Source organism: Anabrus simplex, chromosome 1 (assembly GCF_040414725.1).
Source record: "Anabrus simplex isolate iqAnaSimp1 chromosome 1, ASM4041472v1, whole genome shotgun sequence".
Taxonomy (NCBI): domain Eukaryota; kingdom Metazoa; phylum Arthropoda; class Insecta; order Orthoptera; family Tettigoniidae; genus Anabrus; species Anabrus simplex.
The window spans coordinates 253,307,593-253,321,563 of NC_090265.1; the positions used below are offsets into that span (position 1 = coordinate 253,307,593).

Genomic DNA, 13,971 nt, shown 5'->3' on the forward strand with positions numbered 1-13,971 from the left:
CTGTGTGTCGTAAAAGTCGGCTAAGAGTTAGAAGTATCATCAAAAGCTAGCCAGACATGTTTGGGTGCCCAGGTCTCGATGACAAAGGTAGTGCATGAAGCTACCTGGAAGCTATCACCTCCCTGCAAAGGTGAAGCACAGATTAGGTTGCCTTTTCATAAAGTGAGGAGGAAGAAGAAGAAGGTCCAGTGGAATAAGACCCAGACATTGAGCATTGTAAGTTTGAACATGGGAACTCTGACTGGAGAGACATCTGTAGAGGCAGAGGTTTTGTAACGAGTTCATGTCGAAATTGCTTGTGTGGAAGAGACCAAATGGACGGAAGCCAAGCCTATAAACATTGGGCCGGGCTGAGTGGCTCAGACGGTTAAGGCGTTGGCCTTCTGACCCCAACTTGGCAGGTTCGATCCTGGCTCAGTCCGGTGGTATTTGAAGGTGCTCAAATACGTCAGCCTCTTGTCGGTAGATTTACTGGCACGTAAAATAACTCCTGCGGGACTAAATTCCGGCACCTCGGCGTCTCCGAAAACCGTAAAAGAGTAGTTAGTTGGACGTAAAACAAATAACATTATTATTATTATTATTATTATTATTGTTATTATAAACATTGGATGGGGCTTCAAACTGTTCTACAATGATGACAAGAACGGACGAAGTGGAGTTCACATCAATATTGCCGAACATCTGACCAAGAAATTGATCTACGTAGAAAGGTGAGTGGTCGTTTGATTTCGTGTTCATTTCCCTATGGTTACGTAAAAAGAAAAAGGATCCTTAAATATATATATATAGGAGTGCGTAAATTCGCTTGCAAACAACATCCCTACAATAATGTATGGTAAGGTATATTTTCCTTTACACATCAACCAGTGGCGGTGCGTGGATAAAACGTCTGGAGGTTCACTGCTGTGGAAAATAATGTGTTCAGATTATTATTGTTACTTGTTATTTACACAGATGTAAAATAGTGACATTGCTTGATTAGAAACGCGACTTTGCTTTGCAGAGACACAGCTTCAGCTCGAAGAAGTTACCAAAACCATGAAGAATTGAAGACAGAGAATATGAGGTGCAATTACTTTAAGCTGATCCAATTTCCCTTCATTTTGAAACAAAATACTCTGGCCTCATTACAGTTAATTACATCAGAATGGCAAAATTGCCAAATTAAAATCCCTTCAAAACCTACCACATACGGCAAATTTTAACCGCGCGCTTTGACAATGCTTCGGCTAATTTCGGAACTGCTCGATGTAACTCTTGTCTATCGCTGGTCCAGTTGCCAGCAATTCCTGGGCTTTGTTTTCCCTGCTTCTCATGAAACCCCTCGCCTTGCACACTCTCCTTACGTGTCACGGCCCCGCGCTGTCAGTCCTGAAATGGAACCTCTTCGCTGGTTCCGGAGAGCAACGAGTGTTGGTGTCCAGCCCCGCACAAAACAAAGAAATAAGTTGGACATTTGCCTCAAAGGAGACTTGTTCCTGAACTTGACGAACATAAAGCCGGATATTCAAGCTTTAAGTGAAATCCACCAAGCACAAGGCAGCCATTGAAAGGGTAAAATAAAACAATAACCAAGTTTTCAAACTTTCATTTATTTTTTAAAATTTTAACTGTCAACTTTCTCAATTTTTCCAGATTCCAGTTTGAAAATGAAAACATGTACTCTTGTTTCTTAAATGTACGTCAATGATCTTAGTTAATTACTTCACTTCTTTGTTCTTAAAAATATCTGTAAAAAGTACATTTTAATTTTTCTATTTCATTTAGTGACCGGATAAAACTGCTTTGGTTGTTTTTATATACGGTATTAAATTGTTTAAAATAATAAAACTGCTTTATTATTTACACTTTACTTCAAATTAAAATTAGGTATACAATGAAAATGAAAAGGGGGCGATAGGTGTTAGTCAACTTCCAAAAAGGGGCGATGGGCCACAAAAGGTTGGGAACCACTGGTCTAAGCTATACACAATTTTATTCACCCACGATGAAATGTTAGTTTAGGGGAAGGCTCCTAAAATTTTATTCTTAAATACCTATGTTATTGGTACTATTGAAAAGTACTGTACTACATAACAGAATTTATGGGGAATACAATTTCGGATCATTTATATTTTATACAGTTTTACCGTACCGACTATGATAAGAGTGGTATATGAGAGTCGGAAGAAAACTAAATGAGAAGGCCTACAGTATTGAAATGTCACAAAATTGATCAACAATAACATTACGTTGACCATTGTTTTTGTGATATTCTTTGTCTCTTATGCTGCCACTCATCTCCGATAGATGGGATTACTGCTGCGTACCGAGTATAACAGCCTGCCTGAATACTCACGGGAAAAAGCAGGGGGTTAGAAAACTTCCTACTCTAGCATACCATTCCTCTGGTTCATACATTTTCTGATACTGCTTTTACGTAACACGCTGGTTTATCATAGTATTCCAGCTATTTGATCCCTACTTATGACCTGGTCTAGAATTACAATTTCGGCCTATTCCAAATTCTAGCACCACAATTCGATAAATAACTCAAAATTTAACCCTGAAATGAGCCGTTTCTTAAGAAAAGTTTCTTCCTCTTCACTTTCATTAAATTCTACATTCATTTTATTCCAAATTAGCAGCCAAGAGGGGGTTTCTCCTCTGGCTTGGAGGAAAAATTCATCTGCAAGTCAGATATTTTCCCCCCGCCAGTGTAGTGAATTGAGATTTCCCAACTCATCGGGTATCCCCACCACAAAAAAAGAAAAAAGAAAAAAAGAGTGTTCACGATTCACGGCTGTCTGCGGCCTAGTCATTCCAGCTCTGGAACTTTGGACTGTTAGATCAGCAGCGTACTACTTGTTCGTTAAAAGTGAGAAATGTGTGGTTTTTCATTTGATCGAGTGTTTCATATGATAGCATTGCTTTTAATCGCGACATTCTTAATGGCGTCATTGTAATGACCTATGTCGATTTCAGTCGGAAAAACCACTAAGGCAGTCTTTCTGAGGATGTGAAAAGGCAGGTGGAGCTATCCAATACACTACGTAACCCAGAATTCCGTATACAATGTAGAATTCCGTAGCAAAGCACGGGTACATCAGCTAGTATATACATATATAAAAAAGAGTTTTGTTTGTACATTGCTCAGAATTTAAAAATAATTGTATTTCTGTATCGGTCGTGTCCACAGCAACAAGGAAATGCACTTTTTAATTTTCCGCCATATCTGTCTGTCTGTCTGTCTGTCTGTCTGTCTGTCTGTCTGTCTGTCTGTCTGTCTGTCTTCTCAAATATTTATGTTATTAGTGATCCTATCCATAAATACTACATAACTAAAGTTATATAGTATTAAATTTCCTATCATTTATGTCTCATACATTTTTACCGTAGCGTCTATGATAACAGAGATATTCATGAATTTGTAATTTTGTTGCTAAGTCCATATCAGCGCCGAGTCACGATAAAATGGATTAACAGATTTTAATGTAAATAGGTGTGCAAAGTCCCCACAGTGTACCCTATAAATAATTTTATGAGATGCTCTAATATCACAGAGTCGGAAGAAAACTAACTGTGAAGGACTACAATATAGAAGCTCATAAAATGGATCAACAATTGTAGTTTGCCATTCCTTTCCTCTGGTTCATAATTTTTCTGATACTACTGGTACTCACAGCATTCCAGCTATTCAATCCCTACTCTGAGACACTGATTAGAATCAGCAGTGTGCTCATTTAACGGAATAATGACAGAGGAGTGTTCGCGGCTGTGTTCTTTCTGGTCATTCCAGCACTGGAACTTTGGACTGTTAGATCGGCAGCGTAGTATTGTTCATTAAAAGTGAGAAAATGTGCGATTTTTCATTTGATCGAGTATTTTATATGATAAAATTGCCTTTAATCGCTACATTCGTGCTGGCGTCTTTGTAATGATCTAGGTTGACTTCAGTTGGGAAAACCACAAAGACAGTCTCTCTCAGAATTCCGTAGCGAAGCACGGGTACATCAGCTAGTTCATTACAAAAGCAGAATGGCACCTTCGTATAGAATTATGTGCGTAGCTACAGCTACTGAGTTCTAGTGAAGGTAGAGTACATAAAATAAATTTTGTTCCTGGAAAATGACCCCATACTTATAGAAGCGTTGTATCGATGGCTTACTTCTAAAACGTCGTATGTCCCAATGCTCTTCCTACCCATTATATTCCTTAAGACTGGTCACGTCTCCCAGCCACATGTGGATATGCAGCCCATCAGAACAGTTTTCGTTGTGTTCATGCTGACGTGTAAAGGAAAATGCACCTTAAATACGTTAAAGTGTAGGAGTGCGTAAATTCGCTTGCGAACAACATCCCTACAATACGGTATGGTAAGGTCTATTTTCCTTTACACATCAGCATAGGGAAATGAACACAACGAAAGTGATTCTGATGGGCTGCATACAAATATGTGGCTGGGAGGCGTGACCACTCTTAAGGAATATAATGGGTAGGAAGAGCATTGGGACATACGAAGTACTAGAAGTAAGCCATCGATATGTAAAGTTTTCAAGAATAGAAATATATTTATTTAAAAATTACCAGTAGGACAAAAGTTCCCTTTGGCTGTAACTAACTGCCACTGTAACTTAAACTATCAATTAATATACAAAAATCGATAACAAGAATACACAGAAGAGCATAAGATACATTTTCATACTGAGGAAAATAAAACTAAATATCTAGGAGATTACAATATTACCTTTAACATTTCAGAAGCATAGACTATACTAACAAGGAAGAGAAGACATAAGAGAAACTTATGATACATTTTAATACCGAAGATAAATTAAGAAAACTAAACCTCTAAAATGTATGTAGGATATTATGATATTTCCTAATATTTAGTGGAAAGTAGAAAGTGGAAAGATAGCGGTATTCAAGATATTTTTTCTGAGTTCTGACACTACTTTGTTGTGACAATAAACGACTTGGTGAACTTTACGTCCGCCTCTGTGGTGTAGTGGTTAGTGTGATTAGTTGCCAACCCCGGAGGTCCGGGTTCGATTCCCGGCTCTGCCACGAAATTTGAAAAGTGGTACGAGGGCTGGAACGGGGTCCACTCAGCTTCGGGAGGTCAACTGAGTAGATGTGGGGTCAATTCCCACCTCAGCCATCCTGGAAGTGGTTTTCCGTGGTTTCCCACTTCTCCTCCAGGCAAATGCCGGGATGGTACCTATCTTCAGGGCATGGCGGCTTCCTTCCCTCTTCCTTGTCTATCCCTTCCAATCTTCCCATCCCCCGCAAGGCCCCTGATCAGCATAGCAGGTGAGGCCACCCGGACGAGGTACTGGTCATCCTTCCCAGTTTTATCCCCCTACCTAGAGTCTGAAGCTCCAGGTCACTGCCCTTGGGGCGGTAGAGGTGGGATCCCTCACTGAGTCCGAGGGAAAAACCGACCCTGGAGGATAAACAGATAAGAAAGAATAAGAAGTTGTACTTTAGCGTACGATGCTGTGGAACTTGAAGTGTGTTGTTAGCTGTAAACTTATTGTCTCTAGTGGAGCGGATACATCATAACATGTCTTACAAACAGGGTTCGTATCGGATTTAAATACATTATTATGATCACACGATTGGCAATTTATTTACAAAGAGTTAGCTTCAGGGCAAAGTGGTAGTGGTACAGAATAGAACAGTAACACAGAGGGGAATGAGACGGGTTCAGGAAGAAGCTAGTTTCAGGCAACTTAATTATAACATAAGAAGATATTATCAGCGAATAATTCAACCCAGGTTTTGGTGGTAACATGTATGTGATTTACAAGAAGACTCAAGACCCTCTGCAACTTACGATGTTGTGGTAGCTTAACTGGGGGTGATCGATGATTATCCTTTATGGGACCATGCCTTTCTTAAACCAACTAACTGTCATATTAATAATATCTGAATCTCATTCCTGTGGATGGTGGTTAAATCAATTACATCGCCGTATTCGATATGAAACTGACGTGGAAATAACCCGCCTTTCACAGTCAAGGAACGGAAAAGATTTCTTCGTCTCTAAAAGTTGAGGTGGTGGAGAGGAAAATAAATTTTAAGAATGTGCTCCGCAAATTCTCTGGAAAAATGAAAAGTTTTACTCGAGTTACTTCGGGATCGCCGTTCCCCACAGCTACAGGGTATGAATTCCTAAATGTACGGTAAAGCAAAACGAAGTCACCTCCGTACAGGCCATGAAGGCCCTTGGAGGAGTGGAAGGTAAGGCTTCCACCATTGTTAACCCTGGCACGTGAGGGGGTAGAGTGGTCAGCTCTTCGCCCGGCCGCCTTTGCCCCTAGGAATTAACCTGGTACTCATTTTTGGTGTAGTCTGAGTGAACCGCAGGGCCATATGCACCTCCGGAAGTGGAAATCTCGTTTCTTAAATTTTACGACTTCCTGGCGGGGATTCGAACCCACGTCCTTCCGGGCGAACCGAGCACGCCTTTACCGCCTCGGCCAGGCAGCCCCTGAATGTGCGGTATATAAAATAAATAACGTTTCTGAAGAATGATCCGTCACTCATAGATGCCTTTGTATATTTTAATTTCTCTTGTAGATCAGATAAATTAAATCACGCCGTACAGACTAGGTTCGTATCTGATTTAATGTCAATTAGAACCATAGATTGTCAATTTATTCAGGGTTAGCTACAGGGCAAGGCATTTAGTGTTGGTGGAGGGGAATAGAACAGGAGAACGGAGGCGAATGAGAAGACATGGTGAAGCTAGTTTGAGGCAACTTAATTATGACATAAAAGACATTAAGTAAATGGATTAGGAGATTCTAGATCCTCTACCCCAGATCTAGCAGGTCTTGTTTGTGTGCTGGAATTTTAGTCGGTGTTCGGCTTATGGTAAACCCCTCTCCCTCATGGCCCCTTCTTTCACTCTCTCTCTCTTTAATACTAACCCTCCCTGAGGGCGTTTAGAAGGCCTGCCCTTCTACAAGAGCGTAGAATAGATTGGGATGGGTCTTTTGGTGAAAAAGGGGGATGAGCAATGTTGAAGAGAAAGAGGAGGACAGAGAGTGAGTGTGTTGTGAGAGGGGAAATGAAGTTAGTGGTGGGGGTCAGGCATTACTCGCCCAAGTAAGGACGAGCCAGTTTTCATGTTTAGTTGAGTTGTAAACTCGGCCTGTCAGCCCGACCCAGCCAGCCGCCTGGCGCGCACTCTGCTGGCCAACGTACCGTGCCGTGCCGAGCCGATTTCAACCAGACAACTGTTATTGTTGTCATTCGCTGCCTGCTACACTAACAGCCGACACCAGCTTATTTCAACTTTGCTCTCCGTCGTTTACTTTTTTTTTAAGTAAAAGATTTACTCGAGTAAGGAAAGCAAAAACAAACTGTAGGCTACCGGTAACATACGTTTGTGCGTCAAATGAAAGCTTTATTTAACTGTGAATAGAACTTAATTGTGGCAACTATTTATTTACATTGGATAGTAATTATTTAATCTCTTCGAATAAGCAAATAAAGTCAGTGTCGAAATGATTAATTAGTTTCAACGTTAATATTGTAATTAATTACGATATATTTTACTTTGCCGAATTGAAAAATCTGGATCTGTTTAATTGAAGTAAACTCTCGATTTTTGTATGTGTTGGTCAGAAGACGAAGAAGGAGAAGATGCTGGCTAACCTTGGAAGTAATCTGCCTTGAAGCTGAACTGATTGCATAGCACACAGGCGAGAGAGAGAGGGGAGTGAACGAAGGAGTGGTGGGGAGAGTAACACGTGTTTATATTGAATAATGACTTTATTGTGTGGGGCAGCTCGGACGGGCTGGTAGGATATACCTGCTGCTACACGCTGACTGGAACTATTAATATGAAAACCCTCCCGCAAAACGTGAACATTTTATAAACGGAACGAATTAAAGAGTTTTGTTTTCACTGCTCTTGCTTGCTTCACGAGATTAGTATCGAAAGTGATTGATGGCTTTATTAGTGTGTGTCGTGAAGGTTGGAAAGTCTTCTGGTACTTATGTTTCCTTGGTTAAAGTCTTCGGCAGGCATTCGCAATGACGTTTAGTGATGGTGTGCTAGGTGGCTTAGAGCCCAGTTAACAATGGAACTAAACACGGCAGGGATGTTGGTTTATAAACGATTATGAATGTATGTTGAGTGTTACGGCGGACTTGTCATGATGGAAACGAGCAGGAACAGGTGACATTTCTCAAGTGTTATAAAGTGTTTGTGAAGATGCCAGAGAAGGACTCGTCATTTCATCATGTGTGTCATTCCGCCACAGGTTTACCACTTCAATTCCCGTCCGCCTTTGCGGCTTTTCATGCGCCCCTGCCGGTGGATCAACGGACTCATGAAGGACGCTACATCTGGGACCCGGCGTCGGGACGAGTGGCGCATCCTGGGACCCCTACCGGCGCCTTCCACCACCCTGTCAGCAGCAGTCATGGGTGAGTCAAACTGCCCTTCAGCATGTTTTTACTGCTTGGCCTTCGTCAGTGATATAATCAAAAGTTTAGGAATTATTCTTTAAAATTTTATTTTATTCTAAAAATTCCATTAATTGCCATATTTGCGTGGCCATTCTCAGCAACGTAATACACACAGCGAATTAATGAAATAAGTTCATAAAAAGTATGGGAACAAATGTATACATTTTATATGGCATTTTAGTTTGGAAATATTGCACAAAGTATTTTTAATTTGTGGAACAAGAGTTTCTGTTTTTATAAAGACAAGGAAGTGTAAGTCACGATGAACATAAGTGATTTATAGTCAAATTTGTCGTATTATTTTCACGTATTAATATTTTTTCTGTTAGCTGTATCATTTATCAGTTAATTGAAAATGGTGTGTAGAAGTATACGGATTGATTTACCCACTGAGATATATTTAGATACCGCGTATTTGTTTGCAGTACACAGATACAGATGAGTACGATTTTTAAATAAATAAAATAGACATAATAGAGATAAATTGATACACTTAAAGAAGAATGAAATTTGTATCAACTGTAATTTTCGAAATGTAAAAAATTGGGCTTACATTGATCGTCATCGCAAATACAGTGATTGCGTCGCCTCAGTAACTGTCAACGATAGCTTGTTATTTTCCTTATTGCTAATAAAAGTCACTATTCCCAACAATAATTGCACCAAAATTGTATTTTGTGGACATTACTCCATATGTGAAAAATTTTGAGTGGTGAATTAACAAGTACATCTAAGATGTGGGTCTCCTAGATTGAGAATGTCCCACAAAATATTCTTAGTTTGTGGAATACGTTTTTGCTTTTTTATAAGGACCAGAAAATACAAGTCAAGATGAAGACACATACTGCCAGACTGTCATATTATTTTTGACTGATGTATAGGATTTGTAAATAAGCAAAAGCCTTTTCGGCATTAGGCTTATTTTATGAGACCGATTACTAAAACTTTTAGATGAAGTTGAACATGATAATGAACATCTTTAAATATATAAATTAATCTGTATAGAATTAAAGGTCGTGATGAGGATACCATAAAATATCAAAAGTTCGAATTCTAATGAAAATTTTCCATCGAGCAAGAAAGGTTTCTAAAATATAACGTGAATTTTATGATAAAATGGCCAATATCGTTGTTACAAAGCCAATAACGTATTAAATTTATTAATTGTGAGAACACTTTCTCGCCGCTAGTAGAATAATTTTATAAACCAGTTGTACATTGAGTGTTCACGGTTGATACAGGTGTATCGTTTTTCCTCGAACGATATTTAGCTCTAAATCTACTGCTTAGCCTAATTAATATGTTTATGGTATGCAAGTCCTGTTCTCTCAAATAATGTAAGCGGTACAAAGAAGGAAATGCATAAAGGATATTAGACAATTATTTCATGAAGAAGAAAGATATCATAGAAAAGCAGTAAAATTAGGTGTTGACCAAATTATGCGTACAGACAGGAAAAACTTCATCAGTCGGAACAACATAGATAAAAGCCTTTAGCTCTGTAACTGAACAGTAATTAGATGATTATAAAATATGATAAATTAACATTTTCACTGAAGACTGATGAAAATTCTAACATAATTCTAAAAATTATGAACCAGTACAGTTGTCGGATAAGGAGAATAGACTTACTTCCACTTCCTAGTCCAAGTGTAACATCTCCGTCTTCTCGTTTTATCGAGCATAGATTGGGGTTTCCCACTCTAGGGTCTTTGTCTACTGTTTATTAATTTGTTTTAAAGAAGTTCAAACCAATTTTCTGAAGCCAAAATATCAGATTGTACAGATGTTGTAAGAATCGCGGTGATCTACGGTTATTAGGGTTACAGGATCCTAATTGAAAGGACTGAGAATTGATTTATGATAGAAATGGAAGTTTAACATTGCTATTTACATTACGGTTAAAATAATGCGAACTTGAGTAATTTTCTCCCTAGGAGAATTTTTGCTCGTAATTAGATTAGGTTGACATATTGTTAAATCTATGCTCTACCTATTGACAAGTAGATTAGACGCTGTTATTGAGCACACGATTCTGAGAACACTATTTAATGTTAGTGTTTGTAATCACATGCTAGGTTTGTATCTATATTTTGGTCATGCTATCGTTTATAGTCATTTGTTAATTCACATACATCGTTGTTTTTTGTTTTAATATTTACGGAACAACATGATCAACCAAGGATTAAAGACAAGCATTTGTTTTTTTTTTTAGGTTCGCTACGTAGTTAGGAGAGAGTTTAAATCTGTCCCCAAGAACAATTTATACTCTTCTGTTGATGAGTGTGGTCTCATTTATCTATAAGTGCTCTTAGATTGACGGGTCTCTTAGCCTTACAAGGGAAATAAATACACACTTGATGGAAACAACATCGAATATCACTGCCTTGTATTGCTAGAAGTAGAATTGATTCATGATTTGATGAGACTAACAAAATCAAGACCAAAGCAATATCATATCGTCGCTCGACCGGTAAAAGGTTGTATTCCACAAAGCTCTTCCTATCAATTATTCTCCTTAAGACTGGTCACGCCTCCCAGCCACGTATGGATATGCAGTCCATCAGAACAAATTTTGTTGTGTTCATTTTCCTATGCCGTTGTGTAAAGGAAAATGAACCTTACAGTACGGTACTGTAGGAATGCACGTTTGCGTTACGTATTTACGCACTCCTAATGTACAATGCATGTAAGGTTCATTTTCGTTTAATCGTCGACATAGGAAAACGAACACTACATTGTTCTGATGGACTGCGAATCCATATGTGGCTGGGAGGCGTGACCAGTCTTAAGGAGAATAATGGATAGGAAGAGTATTGTGGGATACAACGTTTTACCGGTGAAGCGACGATATAGCCAGATAAACAAAATTTCACATAACATTCTCAAACACAGTACAGCCAGTAAGATCCTTAACTTTATTTCGTTATATTGTAAGAACATATTTCTCTAACTTGGTAATCTTCATGGTATCGATGTACCGTGTATTTTTTGCTTCTCATATACCATAGTTTGCTGCCATACTGAATAGATAATTATAATTTTCACTGACGAAACGTCAATGTAAAAGACATCATGTAATTGTATTGAATATTTCTGTACCGACTTTCTGAATGAGTCATTTTCGAAACACTGAAATTAGTATGAAAATCTTGCTGTTCAGTATTTAGCGTACGGTAGACTGATAGCGTTCGTTGTCCAAAATTACTTAGTAAAATTCCTCGAGATATAAATGAAAATAATTATAATTATTATTATAATAAAAACAAACTTTATACAATAGCTACATAGTATATCCATGAGCTGTGACTGGCCCTTGAAACAACATTATTACGTAAATATATACTTTTAATTCCATGTAATAAGTTAATGTTTTCTTTGTTGCTCTATTCATTATTTCTTGCGCACTTGAAGTCTGGAAGGATGTGTCATTGCCGAACAAAACATGTACCATTAACCAATATCTTTCCTCGATAAACCATAATTTTCGTAGTTTTAAAACAGGTGAAAATACCAGTACAAAGCATTTTTATAAATGTATCAATAAAACAAATTTAACCAATCTTAAATAACATCAGTAATGATAAGAATTTAGTGCATATCGATGGATTGCCTCTAAAACTTTGTATGTCCCAATACTCTTCCTATCCATTGTATTCCGTAAGACTGGTCACGCATCCCAGCCACATGTAAATATGCGGTCCATCAGAACAATTCTGCCTGCTGTCATTTCTTGATGGATACAGTACTTTTGCATCCATCTCTTGGCACAGGCCAGAGTAAAGTGTAGCTTCCACCGAAGTCCCAGTCAACATCCATGGCTATGACAATATGGAAGTTGCTGGGGTATGGGTAGTGCTGAGTAATGACATTCAGAGCATGACTAGTGCGTCTGAGTGTTATGAAAAGTGCTGCTCATAGGGTCAGTCGTGCTGCAATAGTACTTTCTGACCCAGTGAGGAAAGCAATGGCAAACTACCTCACTCCTCATCTTGCCTAGTACGCCTCATTTTGGTGCTACCATTGGTTTTGGGGGTTTCCTTATAACCGCATAACCTTTGGTGGTGCTATTTGAGGATCCAACCAGCCTCTGTGCTGATGACCTAACAGACAGACAGAACAATTTTCGGTGTGTTCATTTTCCTGTAGGTAGGTGTAAAGGAAAATGAACCTGAAAAACATTATACTGTAGGAGTGCGTAAATTCACTTGCAAACAACATCCCTACAATACTCAAGATTAGAGGGCATTGCCCGGTTCAGAAAGCCAAGAATAACGGCCGAGAGGATTTTTCCTGCCGACCACACAACACATCGTGATCTGAGCAGCGATTGCTTGGTAGGCCACGGCCGTCCGGGTTTGGTTTGGTTTGGCTTTAGAGGGCAGAGTATTACCATCGCAGCATTTAAGAGCTCTGCGGCATCTCTGGAGAGAATGGAGTGTAAAAAGAGAACACTCGATTTGAAACCATCAGTTGAGAATTTTTTAACGTAGCTTATGTTTATTTAGAGGATTCCTTATGAATTCGCCCATGCAAGAAAATCGAAGACAAGATGATCCTCCATGATCCCAGGGCATGTGCTGCATAAATTACGGAGACATAAATCAACCAAAATGTGTGGTCAGGATAACTTCGTACCATGCTTTACATTCATAAATATGAAAAGAGTTAGGTTTAAAATGTATTGTGAAACACGAGACATGCAGTATATGCGATCTGTCGATAGATACATAATATATAAGCTGCATCTCTTCAAATAATTATTCCTTATTCAGAGAGAAAAAAAAAAAAGAGGAAGGTAAACGAGTGTGTAGTATCTTATTGACTTTTTGATCATCTGTATGGATGTGCTGTGTGAGTGAATGAGTGAAGTCAGGGTTAGGAAAGAGTGGTCGTAGCCTATATCGTCACTCTTATGCTAAAACCACGAATGTCCAATGCGCTTCCAATCCATTATCTCTCTTAAAACTGATCACGCCTTCCAGCCACATTTTGATATCTAGTCCAACAGAACAATTTTTGTTGAGTTCATTTTGCTATGCACATGTGTAAAGAAAAATGAACCTTAAATACATCATACTCTAGGAGTGGGTAAATATGCCATGCAAACATGCATTCAATCAATCACTACTGATCTGCATTTAGTGCAGTCACCCAGGTGGCAGATTCCCTATCTGTTGTTTTCCTAGCCTTTTCTTGAAAATGATTGCAAAGAAATTGGAAATTTATTGAACATCTCCCTTGGTAAGTTATTCCAATCCCTAACTTCCCTTTCTATAAACGAATATTGGCCCCAATTTGTCCTCTTGAATTCCAACTTTATCTTCATATTGTGATCTTTCCTACTTTTAAAGACACCACTTAAACTTATTCGTCTACTGATTTCATTCCACGCCATCTCTCCGCTGACAGCTCGGAACATACCACTTAGTCGAGCAGCTTGTCTCCTTTCTCCCAAGTCTTCCCAGCCCAAACTTTGCAACATTTTTGTAACGCTATTCT

At 38.8% G+C, this 13,971-nt stretch overlaps 1 protein-coding gene across 1 annotated transcript in view; it reads left to right on the top strand.

The window, feature by feature from the left end:
- The window catches only part of ci (cubitus interruptus), a 1,501,802-nt gene that overhangs the window by 995,623 nt on the left and 492,208 nt on the right, over positions 1 to 13,971 (top strand). The window contains exon 3 of the mRNA XM_067159248.2: positions 8,262 to 8,427. Within this exon, the coding sequence (XP_067015349.2) occupies positions 8,262 to 8,427 (166 nt within the window). The remainder of the gene's footprint in view (positions 1 to 8,261; positions 8,428 to 13,971) is intronic.